Consider the following 21,763-nt stretch of genomic DNA (forward strand, 5'->3'; position numbering starts at 1 on the left):
AAAAAAAAAAAAAAAAAAAGCCTTTCAAGCCGTATCTTTTGCAACAAGTTATTCTATAAGAAGAAACTGTTTAAAGCAACTGAGGCAGAGTTTTTAGTCAGGCAATAATAATTTTCCCAATATCTATTCTACAGAATATTCTTAATCAATGAAATGTCCACATCCCAACTCTGCAGTGTTGTCAGAACTAGACATTTGGCCTTACATTTGCCATGCTCTGTTGCAATAGTTTTCGAGCGTGGACATCCTGGCCTTGGCCCATGGACACATATCGGGTTTCTATTTTTAATCTCTTCCCCAAGGCAATGATGGAATCTGTGGGGTCTGAGCCCATTGATAAGAGGCAGATGAGTGGTGTCCGTGGGTCTGACTCCTCCCATGTCTTTTCCAAGTCCAGAATAACTCCTTCTGCATATTTTTCCCCCATAGAGTCCATGATATACTTGCGGGCCTGTGAAAAACAGTATAAAATTCAATGAAAGTAGTTCGTGCAACTCCCTCATTTATACAAGAAGGATGGTTCCAAAATTCACTATTTCTGAATACAACAAAGACATTCATTCTAGTCCTGCCAGGAAATAGGGCAGGTAATTGTCTTTCTTGTTAGCTCACTGTTTGTTTATGTTCCCATTTTAGAGACAGAGAAGCTGTGTTACTTGTCAAACGCAAAGTAGTATACAGTTAGAAGTCCAGATCCTAAGTTAAGGGACTCTCTATAGCCCATTTCAGTACATTGATGGCCTCTTGCTATACATAACAAATAAACACTTTTTCTTTAGGGTTATTTAATACAAATATATGTATTTCAATAGTCAGTAAGCAGCACAATAGGTATTTATTGGATAGATAATAATCACAATTGAATAACTTTATTAGACCCTTACTGAATAAAATGAATTTTTTTGAAGCTCTGATCTATAAACTCTCCTCATGGAGGTTGCCATCCTTTTCTATTTTTGGCCCATCCCTTTCTACTATTAACTTTGTTTTGAATGAAATGCATGCTCACAGGATCACAGTCTTTGTCAAGTTTACCATCTATCACAAAAAATTCTAGGAACAGCATAGTTCTTTTTCAAACAAGAGAATTTTATTTTTCACCAAATAGAGTTCTGAGCATGACCCTTGGTTTTTATTCTCCTCTTCAAAAATAACTACACTGACCAAAGAAAATTTTCCTCCAATTCCAATGTCTTCTCCCAATCAAGTGAACAAAATTTAGGATCCTCTTCTCAGTGGTATTCCCCAGACTAATCATTCTCACAAAACAAGCAGTGTCTAGCTGTAGGTGCAACACCCAACTGAAACCTCCCCAAAGTCAAGTAAGTAGTCAGCCTTCTTACCCCCATATTTAGAGAAATAAAAAAAGCCTCAGAGGGAGCTTCCCTTGAATCAGAGAGCTTTCACACAGACCGCGACCAGAAGGGAGGTGGGCTGGTTAAACCAGTATCTTTGGCTTGAATGTATCCAGAGTTTATTTCAACCAGTAATACAGGCACTTCCCTCATCTTTAATGTCTTGCTACTCACCCTTAAATTGACTGTCATAACCCAAATCTCCAAGCTTACAGTTGGTATAATGTCCCTCACTCATGTTCGTTCCCATTACAGAGGGAATCTCCTGGCTTACCGACACCTCTCACACCTTGGTAAAAAGAGGGGAATTGGCTGCAACCAATTCTAAACTGTTCAATGTGGAAGAGAGGCTCTACTTTCTGATTCCTTCCAGTTTGCGGACACTCCCAAAGCATGCTTTATCATTGACAGGAGAATTCAAGTGTTTCTTGATAAAGGAGTTCACTGTGAAAAACCTATATTACCCATGACAATGCAAAAAATAAAAAATATGCCTAAATTTACAGCCACTCATTCAGAAAAGGCTGGAATATTTGCTGTAAATCCACCCCTCTACCGTCATCTCAAGTCCCATTCCCTCCCCATAATGTCCAGTGCATCACATCAATGGAAGTGTAAAAGGCATGTTGACTTGGTAGAGTGTGCAGATTTTCCTGCTCTAGAAGCTACCTCTAGATGACTCTAGGGAAAGCTAGCCCACCTGGCTTCCCAAAGGTCTAAAAAGAGCTGCGCAGGGCCCTTGTTGGAGGGGATGGGCCAGGGGCAATGAAAGAATATAGTAGTGATTGGACCCCTCACTCATGGGGAGGATCTCTCCTTCTAACTTTCTTCCATTTTACTAGTTTCAGTGGCTGAGATCTTCTGACAGGTAGATGGAGTTCAATCCAACTGAACTCTGTGCACAAGATACCAATTATTTTCATATCTCTCAAAAATTTTTTTTCTAGGTTGGCAAAATCCACTACCAAAATTTCTAACCTGAGCCTAGAAGACCACACATTTTCTGCAGCCTTCGAATAGCTATTTTTAAAGTTTGCCCAACATGGTCTTTGACTTTCTAAAAATTCTACTGTATGTACACATTCCATCAGTCACAGAAGCCGTGCGCTCTGCGATCAAGGAGGTTGAAGGCTGGTTGCTCAGGCATTCACAGCTGCAGCTGTTTCTCAGCTTTGGGTAGCTGCCAACCTTGCAGCACCTCCCTACTAGACCTCATCAAGATTCAACTGCTTTCTCCTTCAGGGCAATGAGGAGCTCAACATGATCCATACCACCATATAATTCAGCATTGACTCCACATAAAGACTGCCATCCAAGCCATAAGTTGACATGCTAGAATATATCAATGGCCACACTGTACACAATTTAGGTTTTCCTGGCCAAATAGTATGTGTTACAACTATACATTTCTACTATTAAACCACAAAAGCAGAGACAATGCATAAGCCACTAGGATGAATACATTCCAATAGTCTTCCTAGCCTGGTCTGATCATTCCCCAATGTACGCACATAATGAAACATCAAATTGGGGGCCATAAACCTATATGAGTATTTATCCATTAAAATAAAATAAAACTTGGAAACTTTATAGACACTGAAATTTGGATGTTATATAATTTTCCTATATCTTAAAATGTTATTCTTTTTTTATGATCTTTGAGGTATTTAAAATATGAAAGCTATAGTTAGTTCACAAGTTAGACACAGGCAGTGGATCTGTTTTTGCCGGCGAGCCCTCTCTTACCAACTCTGGGAATAGATTATGGGAATGAGTAGATGAAGGCTATTTTGCTTATGATGGACATTAGGGCTAGATTTGGGGGAAGGAATTCCTGTTCTTTTAAAAAGAAACACTCTCAGATCAGGTCACAGCCAGATTCCAATTAGCTCCAAGTCTAGGGTTGTACTGAGTCTGTGATGCAAATGTGTATTTCATAAGAATATACTCCACAGTTCAGACATGGATCTCAGCATATAAGTGCAAGAGAGTGACTTCCTTTATCTTTTTTATTTCAACTTTTATCCAATATTTTGAAATTTCTGAATGGGTCCCGGGAACCTAATTTCATGCATTACAGGATTTTTTGCATTGCAAGAAATTCCCGTGATACAACAAGTATGAAACTCTGACCACAACCTCCTCCTCTGTCCAAGGAAGAGTAACAGGTCTTTGGGACAGAGCAGTAAACAAATGAATCTCCCTTTTATAAACCAGCTCCTCCCCAGAATTAGACATATATATCAAGCAAGTAATAGTAAATAAACTTATTTCAAGAGCTGATGTGAAAGCACAAAAGCAATTAATCTGGCAGAAATATATCAGAGAAGGCTTGCTTCTGAAAGGAACGCTGAAGCTGCACAACAGGTGCAGAGTGGCATTTACCTAGGAAAAGAGAACGGCTAAGTGGGTCAGAGTGGTGGGCATTCCATGCAGAAGGCAGACGTGCAGAAATCGGGGGGCAGAAAAGGGCATATCACTCGCCAGGGAAGGGAGGATATGCAGCATACCTCGTGTGAGAGCTGATCAGTGTGGGCCGGCCTGGCCTCTGCACTGCCTGCCAATCCATACAAAGTAACACCACACCCACGGGTAGAAATACAACACCACCTTCCTAAGGGTTACACTGCACCAAACTCTGAAGCACATTCTGTTCCAGTATATCTGGTCTCAGTAAAGCAGACTCATCCTTTGAGTGGGGAAAAGAACTGACCCAACAAGCCTCCCCACCTTTACTGACCTCCCTCTGTGGGATATTTTTGAGACACCAATGGGTAGGTGGCACAAGACACCTTCTGCCTGCAGAATTCTAGCAACTGGGCCACTGAATGCCCAGTGATGTGGATAGTCATGTTCAGCAGAAATGCACAGAAGCAGCAACGCACAGCCTGAGGCTGCTTATGGGGAATGGGGTTGACTGCATCTAAGCCACAGAACTCCTGCTATGCTTCCCAAGAAGCTGTCTGGGAGGAACTCACAAGAGAACTCTGGAGTGAGACAAAATCATCAGTAAATTATCCTATCTAGTTGTTTTCATGACTCTGTGGCACCTATGTGGACATGGAGGTGGTTTTTCCATACGCTTTTAACACTCCCTCTGGAGAAAGAAAGAGAAACTGCCCTGCATTCTATCACAGCCTCCAGCCCATTGTACTCAGTGGTTTTGCCTGAGAAGCCCTTAAGAAGTCGATCTGTGCTGAATATTAGAGTCAGACTTTTAATTGTGGAAGCAAGACTCAAGTCTTGTTCATGGATAAACCTCTATGGTTTCAGCTAGCAGACTGATGCTCTTGGGAAAAAAAAAATTCTTTTGCAAGCAAGATTCACACTTAAACCACATGCAAACTGCAACAAGTTTTAGGACAACCTTACTCTTACTTTCAGAGCTATGACATTTTGAAGAGAAATGACTTTGGGTTTGGGCCTGGTGTCCTTCCCCCTAGACTGCTTTCTCCCTCCTGCCACTACACTCTTCTTGTTTCAATAAAGTACTAATTTACTCCTGGCAAAACAGAGTGGCCATCTCATTTTGAGTTATTATAAAATGATGCAGAAGCACAACGCATTACCTTTATGTTATGCCTTATCCGCCAAGCTTAGGGCATGGTTTCCTCATTTATTTTTGTTGCACCACTTGGACCAAAAAAGGTTAATAAATCATTTAGCCTAATGTACATCTCACTAAATTTATTTGCTCTTTACTTTTCCGTTTTTCAAATTTGTGTTGCTAGAAAATTACATAGCAGCCTACAAGAAAATTCTCCTTGATGGTGCATTTTAAATATTTCCTTAAACTTAAAGGGAAATTCTCCTTCAGAGCAGTCTCTTGTGTTTCAATGCATACATTTTACCTGGGCAATGGTCCTGTCAGGACACCAGGATCTAATAAGGAGAAGACATCGGAAACAGTCAAGAGATTTGTCATAGGCATTTGGAAGAGGCTCCTCCTCTGGGTTCTCTTTATCAAACCAACTTTTCCACATTTTCTCATTTCTTGATATCTGAAAATAGCATGGGATATGAGATGCATCGCATCCCATAAAAATCTTTCAGTAATCATTCCCAGACACTATTCATCAACCCTTCTGACCATTTAAGACACATTGATACTTTTTTATTTCATACTCTAAAGCCAAAAAAAGGTATGATAGTCTAACATCAAGCATGATTTCTTCCATAATCAGTCTATATCAGCCCACTGTTCCAAAGTAGGGATGATTGCCTTCCTCTATGTCTTTATGGTAACAAATTTGTAAATAAATACTTATTTTCATTATTTCAAGGAAACCTGAAATGCTCCATAAAATTCTCTCATGATTAGAATCCAAACCTTATTCACTTATATTTCATTTTTCAGAACTACTCCTGACACAGAAGGAGACATTTAATACACATTTTAACGAATAAACAGGTTTTTGGTCAATACTCTATTAATCTAGAGTAATTTGAGATACACCCTAAAATATCATCACCAGACAAAAGGTCAGACACTTGCCACCTTCAGCAATTGCTAATGAATAAAAAGACAAAGTGCATTATCTTCTGGAGCTCAGAAATCAAAGAAATGCAAGCTTTACAGAGGCAAGCATGTCAAAAGCATTGAACAAACAAACAACATCTAAGATAAGTATAATCTTATGCTCTCTGGGGTGTTCCTTTGATTGAAGCCTCAAGTTTATTTGCTGTGTGGTCTAATCAAAGGAAAAATCATGTTTCTATTTAGAAAATATCATGCTAAAAAATAATAACCTAATTCAACCATGAAAGACTGTATAATATGGAATGATTTGCGGTGTCTTATACAGTCCCCATAAGGCAGCGATTTCAATAACAGACTGCCTTCTGGAAAATGCCACTGGGTCATCATATGGGGAAATAAACTACCAGATACCATTATCTCCAAAAATAAAGTTATTTAACCCAAAAGAATGGCTTCCACTCCAAGTCCATGATAGTAACAACAATGAACACAGTTGTAAAGCAAAACAAAAAGTAGTAGAACTAGGAATTTGGTCAATTTAAAATGGGAAAGTGAAGAATCTTAGTATATTTTCCTAATAAAAAAAAAATGCCTACAACTTTTTTTTAGCTGCCAATCTCACATCCATACAGACGCCTGATACTCAAGCTCGTTCCAACACTTCTACAGTTCATCAGGCTCTGATCGATCCTGGAAGGACAACTTTCAAAGATCAGACACCAAGTGTCTCCCTGAGGTTTATACCTGGACTCCTAACTAGGGCTGTGCAGTGGGAGGAGCAAGAGGCAGAAGGGAGAGAGAAAACAAAGCAAGAAATGAACTTTCGTATTACAGGGAGGCTATTCATATTTATTTTCATCTAATTACTGGAAAAAAATTTAAGTCATAATGATGCAACCAGATTCAATGCAATAATTTTTCTAATTATGGAGTTTCAATTGGTGATACAGGTATATGGCCCAAAACACCACTAGTTAAACTCCCAGGACACATTTCTTCCTGTGAGACCAGTCTGTAGTGTGTCAGATGCTTAATCAGAGAGTGGGAGAGCTGCAGGGAAGGTCAGGCCCATGTGATATCATGTAAGAGTTACAATACTGAGAAGCATCTCTCCTCCACACATATTACTGCTGGTGATAAACAAGACAGCTACTCGTCGTGACAGTTACTTAAGTTTATTCAAAGAACATGAACACAGTACCTGATCAAGGACATCTGAAAACTGCCTAAGTTTGCTAAGTTCTACCAAATTCAGCCAAGTCATATCCAGGATCCATTTTGCTGGTTTAGGAGGACAGGCTTTGAGGTCCAATGAGGCACCACCTTTGAAATTAAACATTAAGAGCTATCACATTTTTCTATCTTTACTGTAAAACAATCCACTTAGCAAATTTTTATTCAAGTACTTTATTTTAGTAACTTAACATTTATTGAGCACAGAAATATAAATCAGATGAAGTCTATGCCCCCAAATATGAACATATCAGTAAATGATTTTAGCAAATCACATTAAATAGTCAATAATCTAGCTTTGGAATCAGGCAGGTGCTGGATTCTCCTCCTGCTCCACCTGGCTAATGTTTAGGACAAGCCTGCCTGAGGCTATGTTTCTAAATCTGCAAAATGGGACCAATGAAGCCTGAATGTCATGGTGTAAATGTACAAAACACACTCACTTGGGGTTGGGGAACTAGGGGGCCACTAAATGGGCAGTTTCTGGGAGTGGCCCAATATTGGTGCAAGGTGACTCTAAAGAGAAAATTTATCTAGGAATCTCAGTAGCACCAGATATATTTGAAGGATTATTTTCTATAATCAAATATATTATTTACATCCATTTTGAGCACATCCCAGTGTCTCTGCTCTAATCACTTGTATTCGCTCAATCTAACTACAACAAAAATTTCCATTTGGTAATGATTCCCATTATTTCACTAATGACTAGCTTAATACTGATATAACTCATATCATTCTGACAATACCATAAGATAAATGAAACATTAAAAATATTACTGTTGCCCACATCAGAAAAATTCAATTTATAAACAATCATATTTTAAGTAAAAGAAAGGATTAGAAAATCTTTAAAACAAAACATGGTGTCTAACAAATAATATCCATTAAAAAGGTACTGGGAAATGTGCTTTAAACCTCATTCATAACAGGATATAAGCTATGCATCTAGGAAGCTTTAAAATCCTTTTTTGAATATAATGTTATAAACAAATAATAACATTAAAGATATTTATTTATTGGGCCAATCTCTGCTTTATCGAAACACCATGTACACCATTAGTCATCTTTTGCCAAATTCATCTTAGTATATTTATTTTATTTAAGTGTGGTCTTGAAGCCATTTCAGTGGAAATACTAACTAAAAAATAAAGAAATTTTTGTTTTAAATCAGGGAGCAATAAAGATCCATGAGAATGGCCCAAAGGCCAGCCTGGACTCAAAAACATTAAAAACAAATAAATAAATTTCTCAAGACGATAGAGAATTATTCTATTTCTTTTACTTCTTGAACTCTTGCTTTGGAGGGGAAAAAGCAAAGATGGAGTTTTTACCATAACACTTTGTTCAAATGACATATGCTTGCAATGAAAGACTTACAGATGCTCTAACACAGAGACATAAAGTGCCTTAGCTAAAGCAAGCTTAGAGTCACCTAAACTAGTCCTTTGCATCTAACATAGATAGAAAACCACTAGCAAAATAGTTCTCCTATATGTCCTACTCCATTTTGCTGCTGTAATAGAATACCATGTTCTACTCTACTGATTAACAACAGAAGCCCATTTATCACAGTTCTGGAAGACAGAAAGTCTGGAATCAAGACACCAGCAGACCCGGGGTCTAGTGAGGGCACACATGCAGGGTCACAGACAGCATATTCTGTGCAATCTCAGGAGGTGGAATGGGGAGGGGTCTCTTGCAAAGCTCTTTTATATGAGCACTAACTTCACTGTTGAGGGCTTTGCCCCATGACTTAATTACTTCCAAAGGCCCTACCTTCTACTACTAATGGATCTAACACTGCAGATAGTTCATGGTTAACCTAGGGAGTGTAGGTCCCCAGACACACAAATACAAAACACTTTTATATACATATGTATGTGAATATAAAGTCTATTTTATTCTTGTTTGAGAGATGAGTAAACAAAATTTGAAAAGGATAAGACTTAAGACTACACTTCAGTCAAGTGTCCAGACAACATATTAACTTTCTTCTTCCCAATTTAGACCTTCCTAAGCTAAATACATTTGCTGCCTGTTAGCAGCAACAAAACTCATTCATTTATATTTGAATTCAGATCCCCTTTCTCCTCTCTCTAATTCTTGCTTCTAACCTTTGAACCCTTTCTGCTACATCTACATCGGAACTTCATTTTCCAACTTTTGTCAATCAGAATGTATGGAAGGTAACGATACGGAGACACAACACCTCATGTAAATACACAGGTGGAAGAGTTGCTCTCCCCAGCGAACCCATGATATGTTCATGATTTCCAGCCTCGATGACTGGTCCATCAGCTGATGGAGTATCCTAATGGGTAGCTGTTCCTGTCATTCCCGATTAAGGCATAAAAGTACATTTCCTCGTGGAAGTAATGTTGACACCACGTCATATCGACACACTGGAACGCATATAGTATGGCAAAATAATAACTAGCATGAGGTTTAGAGTTTAGGAGATGACACTTAAAATATTGGCTTTGCCATTATCTTAATTAGTAGTTTTGTTTTGGTTTTTTTGGTACTGCGGATCGAATTCAGGTCCTCGCGTTTGCAAGGCAGGCGGCAGAACCACTGAGCTAAATCCCCAGCCCCTTAATTAGTAGTTTTGTGCACAGCATTTAATCTTTTCAAACTTCAGTTTCCACATGTATAAAACAAGGTTGGTAAAATATACATAATAAGATTATTGCACACTCATATAATAAATATACATCCTAGAACATATAATATGCTCAGCAAATGATGAGTGCTATTACATTATCTTCAGTATTTTACTGTGTTTTACTCTATCTGGTGTTCGCATAGGTTGCACAGGTCTTTGTGGGCCTTTGGCATTCAGCAATTTGTATAATACTGCTTTGCCAAACAGCTTCAGGGGAAATTTTGGAACAATTATGTCATAAATCTGCCTTTCAGTAGATGGATGAGAGCTACCTGCTGAGGTAAACTTTCTCTTCAAGGACTTTAAAATCACTTTAAACACCTTACAATGCTACTTAGAGAGTGCTTCGTTCTGAAAGGTGGTGCCCTCCCAGATCCCTGTGTTGAAATCCAATCCTGGGTGGGAGCCCTCCCTGGAGGTGAATAGGAGCAGATGAGGTCATGAAGACAGTGCCTCCTGAATGAGATTCCCGTCCTCCTAAGTCATGAAACAGCTCTGCTCTCTGTCATGTGAAGATACAGTAGGAGGTCAGCCAAGTGCCCCCCAGAAGAGAGTCTGGTCTCAGACACCCAGCCTCTAGGACTGAGAAAAACAAATTTCTGTTGTTTCTAAGCCACCTAGTCTATGGTAGCTTGCTGTGGCAACTTGAACTGACCAAGACACAGTTGTCTTATATACGTTTTCAACTCTTAGAGAACGTGATGATCATTTATGTCTCCAGCCTTCCACTTGTCTGTATTGTTCCAGTGGCCTAGTGGTCTACTGAGCAGTAGTGTGACAGTAACTCCTGGGACGAGCCGCACAATCATGTTTCCCACACTGCTTGAGGGGCCTGCTCCGACTGCTTTTCCTCCGTCACGCCATGCTCACTCCCACTGGAGGCCTTCATGCTGTCCCCTTGCCTTCCACGCCCTCCCTCCAAAGGGGCCGGTGGCCACTGACTCTTGTTCTCTCAGATCACGAATAGCCTGGCAGTCTCTAGGAAGGCTTCCCTACTTGAAATCCCACTAGATGCCACACTTAAAAGTTCTCAACCTCCACCAGCCCACATCCTGTAATCCCTTATTGCCCCTTTCGTGCTGCTTTTACCACAGTACATATTATCTTCCCACATACTACATGATATATAATTTATTTATTACTACTGCTTTTTTCTGCACCTTCTTCAAATACATATATATATATATATATATATATATATACACATACATAATATATACACATACATACACACACATATATAGATATAGATATATATTAATTCTACAAGGGATTTTGTCCCCTGACATATTCCAAATACCTACACTATGTCTAGATACACAATCAGGTCTTCAATGAATCCATTCAATATATGAGCAAATAAAATCGCTCACACACTTTCAGTGCAATGCAAGGAGAACGTTACGATCTAAAAAGTACTGTAAAGGGTCTTCATGACAATTCTGGCACCTGTGTTCAAGGCTTTCTGCTGACCTTTAATAAGAGTGAGAAACTCTTCATGCTTGATTCGGTTCCTCTGGATGTCAATCTTCAGGGTTAGCAGCAAGGTGAACAGGAATTTGTGCTCCTCATACAGCCCTCGGGCGGCCCACTTGTAAACCTCATAGGTCATGTGCTCAATGATATTAGCAATTCTCTTACTTGTGATTGGACTCTTGATGGACCTGAAAAAGAGAATATTTGTGTCCCACTGCCCTTTTCTATTATCTACAGAGCAGTGTCTTTCATGGAGAATATCTAACTTTGCAGGACTGATTTTTATCTTTGCACATGAAGACTAAGTGTCCTAAATCTAAAATAACAAGCATTCTCTCAAAGTGAAATAATGGAGGAGAGTCCTCAGTGCTGCCCAAATCAGTCTGAGTCACAGCGTGCTATCACTCACAGCCACGGCTTGGGAATTTTCTTGTGTAACAGACACATGTGAAACGAAAGGAATCAAATCAATGGATGGAGAGCTCATACAGCTTTCCCCGAGCATACGATGACCAATCAGAATAATCTGTTAATACAGTGGTAATGACATTATCCTTAGAGGACAAAAAGCAAACAGAGCCTTGCTGACAAAGAAAAAGGAAACAATAAATGTAACGCCATCTTTCTCATCCACAGATAAAGAACTCGGCTTCCTGAGTACAGGCGTACCTGGCTAAGGAGAGATCAAACAAGCCCAGAAACTGGCGAAGCGAAGTCTGATACATCTCATTAACCAAGCGCATCTCAGTGATGAGGAAGTAGAGGATGCTGCCCCGCGTTGCAACTGGAATACAAAGAGCAAGGTTGCGTGTACCCTAAGAGTGGAAAATAAATGATTCGTGCAAAATACTCAGCCTGAACTTTAAATGAAAACTTCTATTTTGTTAACTTATCAGCAGCTGCCAACTCAAAATCTTAACTACAGCCACACTCCTTTTTCAATATATTTAATTCTTATGTGTAAACTCTGTATGGGTAGTCTGCTATTTATGTTAAACAAATGGATTTTCTAATTTTAGAAGTTGTCAACATCTTATAAATAAGAATATTGTACTATGTTTACTATAGGTAGAAAAGACAACGAAGGAATTCAAATTCTTTGCATTTACCATTCAGGGAGTGGTGTAGGCCTTTAGGACCTTATTTTGAAGCTCAAAAGGAATTTGTACCTATAAGTGGCCTCAAATTTGCAAAACAAGCTATCACAAAGATAGATGATGCTCCTGACTCTGTCCCTAGCATTGTCCTAATGCTTTTTCCAGGAGGAATGATAAAGAACTAAGGGACAGTCAATTGAACAGTTAGAGTAGATTCCTTGAAAACCCACTGAAGCTCTATTTGCAAATTGGTGCCTGAGGATGAAGACCAGACAATCACTCTCTGAATACGAAGGCTATAAACCAGCTACTGGCATCTGATCACCAAATGATAAACAGTGAATGAACAGTCTCCAGTGCCGCATTAATTCTCAGATTTTATTGGTTTATTGGTATTCAGATGTCTCACAAAAAATCTTCCTCTACTTTCTAACAAGAATAAGTTCATGAGAACCTTAAAGGATCTGCCAACTAGCATGAATTACAGGCACCTTAAAAATTTCGACCGCAATAAAATTTTTTTAACTCAAATTGACTGAAGTTCCCAAACGATGCCACAAGACACAACTGGCCACTCCACTTTGCATAATCATCTGTAAAACTCCCTGCTTCATTCATTCACTTTCTCTAATTGTCATTTCTTTCTTGCTTCATTTTCCTGTGACATTTGTCTTTCATTACCAGACTCACCAGGTCTGTATTCCTCCCGGGCGGAGTTAATTTGAATTTCTGTCTCCGCAGAAATTTCCAGCTTCTGCGTCACTTCTTCCGCTGTCTTTTTGGTGTTACTCAGTACAACAATTAGACTCTCGTCTTCCACCAGGGACCCTTGAGTGCTTGTCAGACGGTAAAGCAAATTATCTTCTAGTTCCTTCATCCTCCTTTCGTTTGCGGTTACATCTTCCATCAAATGAGTTCTTTCTTTCTCTAATTCCTGTTAATTTGCATAAATACATTTTCCTCCTAAATAACAGCTGTTGTGGGAGGGTGAGGTGGGGGGGAACCCTGAACCTATGTGGCTGCTCTCCAGCAGGTGTACTGCACTTTTCATACTTGACTGCAAGAAATATGGACATCTAAAAAAGGAGAACTAACAGAAGAAAAAAATGGAAAACAATCTAAAATTTGCTAAAAAATACTATCAATACCCCCATTATCATTTATTTTCTAAATCAAATCATTTTAGTGATTTCTGTGATTATATTTAATATATAAATATAATATTTTTGAAGGTAAGGCATATTTGATGACAAATACACATAACTCCGATTAAATATATTTATTCTATTTAGTCTTCTTAAAAAGAGATGTATCACTCTTTAAATGTGGTTATTGCCAGTTCCTGGTTGAAATAGTATCCATTTCTGTAAAAATCAATCCATCAATTACAGGCAAGCAATCTACGTTGCTACTGTAGGTACGATTAAATTGAAAAATCTTCTTGGCCCCAAAAATTGCTACTTTCGTCAACAGAATTGAAGTTTTGTATCTTTGTTGAAGGAAATTTAGAGACAGCTAGGAGAGCGAGGCTTTGGAAGACTACTTTCCTCACTGGCCATTTCTTGCTCTTGGCAGCTTAGAGAGGAAGAAAAGAAGAAATGGAAATGACACTGAGCAAGCTAAAAGGAGCATGAAGCTGGAGGCTGGGGGACAAGAGACAAAATATGCTTTGGGTGCCCAGTCAAACTATACAGAAAAGCAAATGTTGCATGAGACAATCTAACTTTGAGGCTAAAGATAAGACTTAAAAATGAAAAAGACAACGAGCAAACAGTATCTAAGTTTCTAAAAAAAAAAAAGATACACAGTAGAGAGACCACTTCAAAGCTTTTCCAAATATTTTGTCCACTGACAACATACCTAACTTTAACTGCATGAAGGATGTGTAATTTCCTATGGGAGAAATGAGGATTAAACGCAGGCAATTTGAACTTCAAAATCACAAGAAAGCATTTCTGGCAGCTCTGAATGGGAATTGGTGTGGTTAGTTGGCCAAATGGCACCAGGATCAAATTCTTAGTAGAGCATCAGCGAGGTAACTATTCAACTGGGAATTCTGAATAGGGCTCAGTAAGTTCTACAGATTCTACTCACTACTGAGAGAACCAGAAATCTATGCAGTGATGAATCACACGAAATCATATAAAACAACGTGTCTGCTCATTAACTATAAGATCAAGTATGTGATTTATTTTTGTTATGATCTAATACTGACACAATCATCAAGGGAAAGAAAGGAGAAGCTAAAACAAGACAAAATTGTCACTGTTAACCATTCATTATGCAGGTTTTCTCACTTTAGTGGTTAATGTAACGATCCATTTTTAGTATTTACCACATGAATGCCACAAACTTATCACCATAAACATTCCCTAAATTATGTCTTGTTATAAACACTGTCAACATGCTGATAGCACCCAAATTTATATCTCAGCTTCTCACAGCTCCCCCTTACATTCTCTGTCCACTTGGACTTCTAGAAGATGTCTCCTACTTAGCACCATTAGCAAAACTGAACTTCTGATTCTCCCTACAGAGCTGTCTACCCCAGGCTTCCCCAACTCTGCAAATGCCAACTCCATTCTCCCGGATGCTCAGGCCCAAACCCTTGAGCCCTTTTGACCACTTTTCTTTTCCTCAAAAATAGTAAATGCATCTGTGAATCCTATCATCCCCACTTCAAAAATACATTCATAATCTAATCATTTCTCACTAGTGTTATGGTCATCACTGTAGTCCAATCTATCGCCATCACCTGTCCTCTGAACTACAGGATCCAAACAGGTCTCCTTGACTCCATCCTCCCCTCTCCTCACCATGTACTGTTCCCAGTCCAGCAAAGTAATACCTGTGAAGCACTCCTTCTCTCTCAAAACCCTCCAAAGACCAATCACTCAAGTCAGAATAAAAGCTAAGATTCTTACAAGACCAAAAGGCTCTACCATACTGGCCCCTGACTCTTTAATACTGGTATCTCATTTCCTATTATTTTCTCCATCTTTATTTTGCTCTAGCCAAAATGAAAACTAACCAAAACAGTGGTTTTCAAACCTGAGTACATTAAGATCACCTAGAAAGCTTGATTTGTAGGCTCAGAAGAGGGTCCTAGAAGATTCTCTTCCAACATATTTTCAGTTTAATATTCTGAGTACCTGCTATGTTAGTATTCTGGGTGGCCACTGTGAGACCCTCTGCCTTAAATGCAAAAGTCCTTTCTTGCCTTGGGATCTCCAAATTAGCTATTGATTTGTCAATAGGACAAGGAACTGTATTTGTTTCTTTCCCATTGCTAGCACAAAATACCCAACACCCGCAATTTAAAGGAGGAGAGTTTTATTTAGGCTCAAGGTTTTAGCAGATTTATGTCATGGTCCACTGGCTCCAAAGCACACACACAACGGTGAAAGGATTCGGTGGAGGAGAGCTGCAGGCCCCATATCCTAACAGCACGTTCAGTTATGAACTCAGCAATGGAATAATCCACTGACAAATATAGCTTGGTTCAATTACCTTCCAAAAGCCCAGCCTATGAACACTTGAGATGAGACATCGTGGGACATTTTAGATCTAAACAATAACATCCATGTAACTCGTTATCTTCCCTTCTTACATCTTCCTCAGATGTCTTACACCTTCCTTAAACTTTCTTAGTGGGACTGACTTTGACAACCCTAAAACTGGAGCCTACACCAGTCCTCTGTCTTACAAAGCTATGTAATTTTAATAGCCTTCCACCTTCTAACTCATGTTATGTCCGCATATGTTACATTGTTATGTTTATTCATGTTATGTTAGAAAATAACATATTACTTACTTATATTATGTTCCAGGGATCATTTGGTCTTTGGTCTGCTTTGTTCACTGTTAGGTACTCCAAATCTTTGAACAATGCCTCATAACTAGTAGGCATTAAATTACTATTATGGAATGAATGATTAAGTGGTGTATCTGTTTTGAGACAGATAAATTAAAATGCACAGGGAACTGGAAAATAGTGTTAGTGCAAGAAATACAGACATAAAAGTCCTCTCTCTCTCTCATCCTTGAAGTTAAAAATAAATGTTATAGTAATGAAATTTCATCAAGGCAAAGAGAAAAGATCACTGGCATCCCCATCAGGTTATACTAAGTCAACCCCACTGACTGAACAGCAATGGTGCACAGGATCCTGTCAGACTTTGGACTCATGACCCAAGCCCCATGATGCCAGTTCAGGCACGTTCTACAGAAGAAAGAATTTCCCCTCAACAAATGTTCAGAACTTCTACCAATTCTTAATTTGTTGAGCTGTAGCAACTCAAGCAAACTCTGCTCTTATCATCATTGCTTCCATCTGTTATCTGGCTACACTTGAAAGCCTCCTTAGTGGTTATTTTAATTCATTTATTCACTAGATGAGAATTTCAAATTTCAGGAAATGTAGAAATTAGCACAAACAAGTGACATTTAAGAGCTGCTGTAAAATTCCTTCCCATAAGCAATTATAATAAAAGCCCTTGCATTACGGTTACGCTCAGAAATAAAGTGATAGTAAATGAAATAAAATTTTAAATTGTAAAACTTATACACTATTATTCCTGAGTTCTTAGGTGATAAGCACGGTAAACATTTTCCCTTGAAAATAGGTAAGGGAAAGAATGCACAGCAACAGGAAGAATGACGGTTTTGACATCAGGAAGGCATATGTTTGAGCTGTTAGCCTCGTGCCTTTGGCTGTGGTTAAAAAGTCTCCTCACTGCCACATTTCATCTTCAAGAGGCACATAAAAAAAGGTAGCAGGGTGACTGTGAACCTCACCAGCACTGCAGCCAAGAGACGGACTGGAGTACAATGGCTACTTCTTATACATCTCTTCCATTCTGTTCCTTCCCTTGGTTGCATTATTTTCAGAGGAATGGTTTGGAAAATAAATTGCTTAAGAAACCAAGTTTCTGGCACAAAATAAATTCTACTGCTGGATATATATGCAAAGGAAAGTAAATTGGTACACTGAAGAAGTATCTGCACTCCGTGTTTACCGCAGTCCTGTTTGGAACAGCCAAGATATAGATTCCTCCTAAGTGTCCATCGACAGATGAACCAATGAAGAAAACATGGTGTGTATACATAATATCGTTCAGCTATAAAAAAAGAATGAAATCCTGTCATTTGCAGCAACCTGAATAACTCCAAAGGATACTGTGTTAAATAAGTCAGGCACAGAAAGACATGCTGGCACTTAATATGTGGAAGCTAAAAAAGTCATCTCAGGAAAAAGAGAAGAATATGCAGTTGTTCCTGAGGCTGAAAGAAAAGGGGGGTGGAGAAAACTTGTTTAACAAGTAGATTGGCTTTTGTGTAGGAGAAATTAATTAGAATGTTCCATATCACATAAGATAAACTGTGGTTCATAAGAATTCAAAAGAGAATTTTGAGTATTTCTACACAAAGAAATAATAAATGCCTGAGTTCATGGATATATCAATTAACCTGATCTTATCATTACACTATTCACATGTTTTATTGGCCAGCATTCTGTTGCTGTGACAAAATACTTGAGATAAACAACTTGTAGAGGAAAGGTTTGTTTCACCTTACGGTTCTGGAAGTTTAGCCCATGGTCAATGGGCTCCATTGTTATTAGGCCTGTGGGGACACAGAAAAGCCCCGGCAGAATAGCATGCTGGAGGAAAGCTTCTCATCTCATGCAGCAGGAAGCAGAAAGAGAGAGGAAGAGCCAAAGAGGAAAGGGCCAGCTACAAGATGTAGTCCCCAAGGTCATGGCTCAGGAACCCACTCCTTCAACTGGGACCCACTGCATTTCTATAATGTCATGAAATTTTGACATCATCAATAGATGAATCTACTGATGACTGTAGCCACCCCCATGATCTAAAAGCCCCCATCTCTGAACATATGTGACTTTGAGAGATAAATTTTAGATCAAAACAATAACAGAAGTGTAGAAATACCATGCTACAACCTTATAAACATGTATAATTGCATGTGTCAATTTTAAGTAACTATTTCTAAGTTAGAACAAAAGATATACTTTAGAATTTGATATATTATAAAAGTATATAATAAAATAGCTTAAAAAGGACAGCTTATTAGGGAAACCTAGTTTTGACCTTAAAATGCTTAGAATGCACCCTTTTGTTAAAGGTCAATGAGAGTATAGGATGTCAAATCCAAAAACAGCATCAAGTGTGATGAATTCTGCCGCACAGTAACCTTTATCTTCTGTCTGCCCTTCCAATTATATACCACTGTCCTAATTTTGGCTTTAATTCTCCACCTATGTCTTCATCAAACCGGTCTTCCTGCTGACTGGCCCTTTTCTCTGCCATCACATCCTTCTCTGCTCATGGTCGTCTGGGGGAATCGCCTTAGTCATTTTGAAAATTCCAAAATTCTCAACTTACCAAATTTGTTACAATCACATTTCCAACCCTGTGTTACTTGAGAGTAACGAGACTGAGCTAATGTTATGCCTTATTGTGCATACAATAAGAAGAAAAGTATTCAATTCCTGATTTGAAGACAGTAAAAGAAGTACTGAACTTTATTAGGATTGTTGTGGTCAATTTAATATTGTCAACAATATGAATTAAATAAATTTGTTAATTTAATTAACTTATTATATCTCTGAAGAATTAAAAATAAATGTGAGAAATACATTTCTCAGAGTTTGGAACTGATGAAGAGAAAATAAAGAGCATAACTTAAAGTTCTATGTAAAAACATAAAAGCAATCTGTGTATTAAGTAGAAATGATCAACAACTAGAACTATAGTTATGGGCAAAAGAAAGATTATGTGCGAAAGAAAATAGAACAATTTCCATTTGCTTTTGATTTAAGATTGAAAGACTGAAAAAAGTTACTTGGGATATGGTTTTATACATGATGTTATTTATATGGATGATTTACACACATTCCTGTTCAATGACTGCTTTAGTTATACTAGAAAGATAGCATTTTTTTAATAAATAAAATGGGCAAAATGAAACAAAATAATTTTATCTATAAATCTTTTGTCCATCAAAGAGATTGTCTCCTATCCCAGATAGATTACACAGAATGAGGAATGGATGGATGGATAAAATAGATAGATAGATCATAGATAGACAGATGTAAAAACTTGTGCCAAGTATTTTTGCATACTAATGTCACAAAGTAAAAATGTTTTTACAAATAGTGCTAAAATGGGGGGAAGGAATATTCCAAAGTGACTCTAAAAAGTACAGGAGTGGTTCAGTACCATTTCATGAACATACTATTTAATTAAGTGCTCAAAAATTTAGTGGCTTACCAAAGAGAAAATTAAACTGAAAAATTAGGCATATTTATTAAATTACTTCCCTTTCCCAGGTAAGTTTCATCAAGTTCAGGTCCTTCCACCTCAAAAGGAAATCATCCACTTGCTTGCTCATCCAGAATTCTAAACAATGAGGGCTCCTGAAGCCATTTATTGTGCAACCAGAATAGGTGATTGATAGGTAATCCATATTCTTCTCCTAATATAACAGAATTCTCTTTATTTCTGTCTTATTCTCTAGGATAGAGGTAGGGATGAGATCGGTGATTTGGTATTCTATAAAGGAAAGTTATTGGAGGTCTACTTGTTTGCTTCTGGTTCAAAGATCGTCTAAATACACATCTTCTGTGACAACACAAGGCCATCCACATCTACACATGGGTACAACAAGTCAATGGTTGAATAGGACCTTGACGTGAACTTGAACAGTAGAGTCATTATGAAAAACAGTATGGAAGTCCCCTAACCACACTAGGAATAGAATTACCACGTCATCCTGCATGCAATTCCACCACTAGCTATGTGTCTCAAGGAAATGCAATCAATGCATCAGGGACACGTGCATTCCCATGTTCACTGCAGCACTCTTCACAGAGTCCAACAGTGAATGAACGCACAAACAAAATACAGCACCCAGACACTACAGAACACTTGATTTGGCCTCTTAGGTACATGAGATCTTGTCATTAGTGACAACATGGATGGAACTGGAGGACATTATAAACCTAGATATGGAAAGATGAATAACTTCCCTTATTTGGGAAGGCTTTAACATGTTGATCTTGTAGAAGAAAAGAGTAAAAGAGTGGTTACCAGAGAGTGGAGAAAAGAAACCAGGGAGAGGTTGATCAACACCTACAAATTTATAAGCAGACAAGAGGAATAAGTGCTCATACAGAGTACAGTGACTGTAAGTAAAAGCCAAGAAGACTTCTAAACAGCTAAAAGGTAGGTTTTCTAATCTTCCTACCACAAAGAAATGACAAATGTATAGAAGTATATAAATAAATAGGAGAATCATCTTGATTTTACCCTTACTCAACACATACACATATGGAAACATCACATTGCACCTAATAAATATGTAGGATAATTATGTGCCAATTTAAAAAGTAAATAAATAGACTGCCTTGAAGCACATAGGAAAGTATGAAGCCAGTTTTTAAGTGAAATTTCCTTGTATTCATATGCTCCCAGATTTCCATTTATTCCTGAAGCAAATAAACAAGTTCTAGCAGGTCCATGATGAGGCCATGTCGTGCGATGGTGAGGCCCTCACCGCCCTGTCCTCCCAGGACACTGAACACTTGGTAAACTGATGGAATCAGTTCGCACTTTCCTTTTGCATGACCCTAGAAGAACCGTAGCCTCGGAAAGGCAAGTGTGTCTAAATGAACAGAGTCACCCTGTGTTTCAGCCTCACATTTCTCCAGTGCTTCCCAACATCAACTTCCTATTTGTAGGACGCTCCCAGCTTTGAATAGACTTTACCCACATTTGTTTAAGGAAATTTTAAACTTTTATTTTATATGTACAATCATCCCAGAAGTGATTATAGCCAGAGCCTGTCACTGAAATCAAAAGAACACTTCAGACTTAAAAAGAAATAACGGTCATGCCCATAAAGTACAGGCATGGGTTGTTTTCAGTGGGTTATAAATGACTGAAAATCAGGAGAGATCTACTCAGACCCACTTGCCACCACCCAGACCTAGACAATTCAGCAATGTGAGCAGGGTTATGATGGTAAGAGTAGATGTTTCAAAGGCAAAATTGTCTTGGAAAAAGTAAACTCCTGAAACTCCACCAAAAGTAACCCCCACAGGGCCAGGGATTTAGCTCAGCAGTTCGGTGGCATGCCTTGCAAGCGCAAGGACCCAAGTTCCGAGTTCAATCCCTAGTACCAAAAAAAAAAAAAAAAAAAAAAAAAAAAAGTAAGCCCCACAGCTCACTTTCAGCACCAGGAGCCTTTACTTCAGGAAATAAGTAACTAAATCTTAGGTGTTGTATTAAAATGTGGTTCAGAGTGAGACGACTCACTGTGGTTACGACAGATAGTTGTCGTATTACTCTGGCCACATTTTTGTAAGAACTTCTCATTGTGAGGCAGGAACAGATTCTGATAATGAGACAAAGGTACAAGAGAAATTTTCTCA

At 38.5% G+C, this 21,763-nt stretch overlaps 1 protein-coding gene across 1 annotated transcript in view; it reads right to left on the reverse strand.

Annotated features, from left to right (window-relative positions):
* Dnah5 (dynein axonemal heavy chain 5) overlaps positions 1-21,763 on the reverse strand; it is a 316,139-nt gene that overhangs the window by 43,096 nt on the left and 251,280 nt on the right. The window contains 6 exon segments of the mRNA XM_019208553.2: positions 206-451; positions 5,207-5,356; positions 7,037-7,158; positions 11,210-11,400; positions 11,882-11,996; positions 13,000-13,243. Of these exon segments, the coding sequence (XP_019064098.1) occupies positions 206-451; positions 5,207-5,356; positions 7,037-7,158; positions 11,210-11,400; positions 11,882-11,996; positions 13,000-13,243 (1,068 nt within the window).

This window comes from Fukomys damarensis, unplaced genomic scaffold, assembly GCF_012274545.1.
Source record: "Fukomys damarensis isolate Sample0158 unplaced genomic scaffold, DMR_v1.0_HiC HiC_scaffold_1, whole genome shotgun sequence".
In the NCBI taxonomy this organism is placed as follows: Eukaryota; Metazoa; Chordata; class Mammalia; order Rodentia; family Bathyergidae; genus Fukomys; species Fukomys damarensis.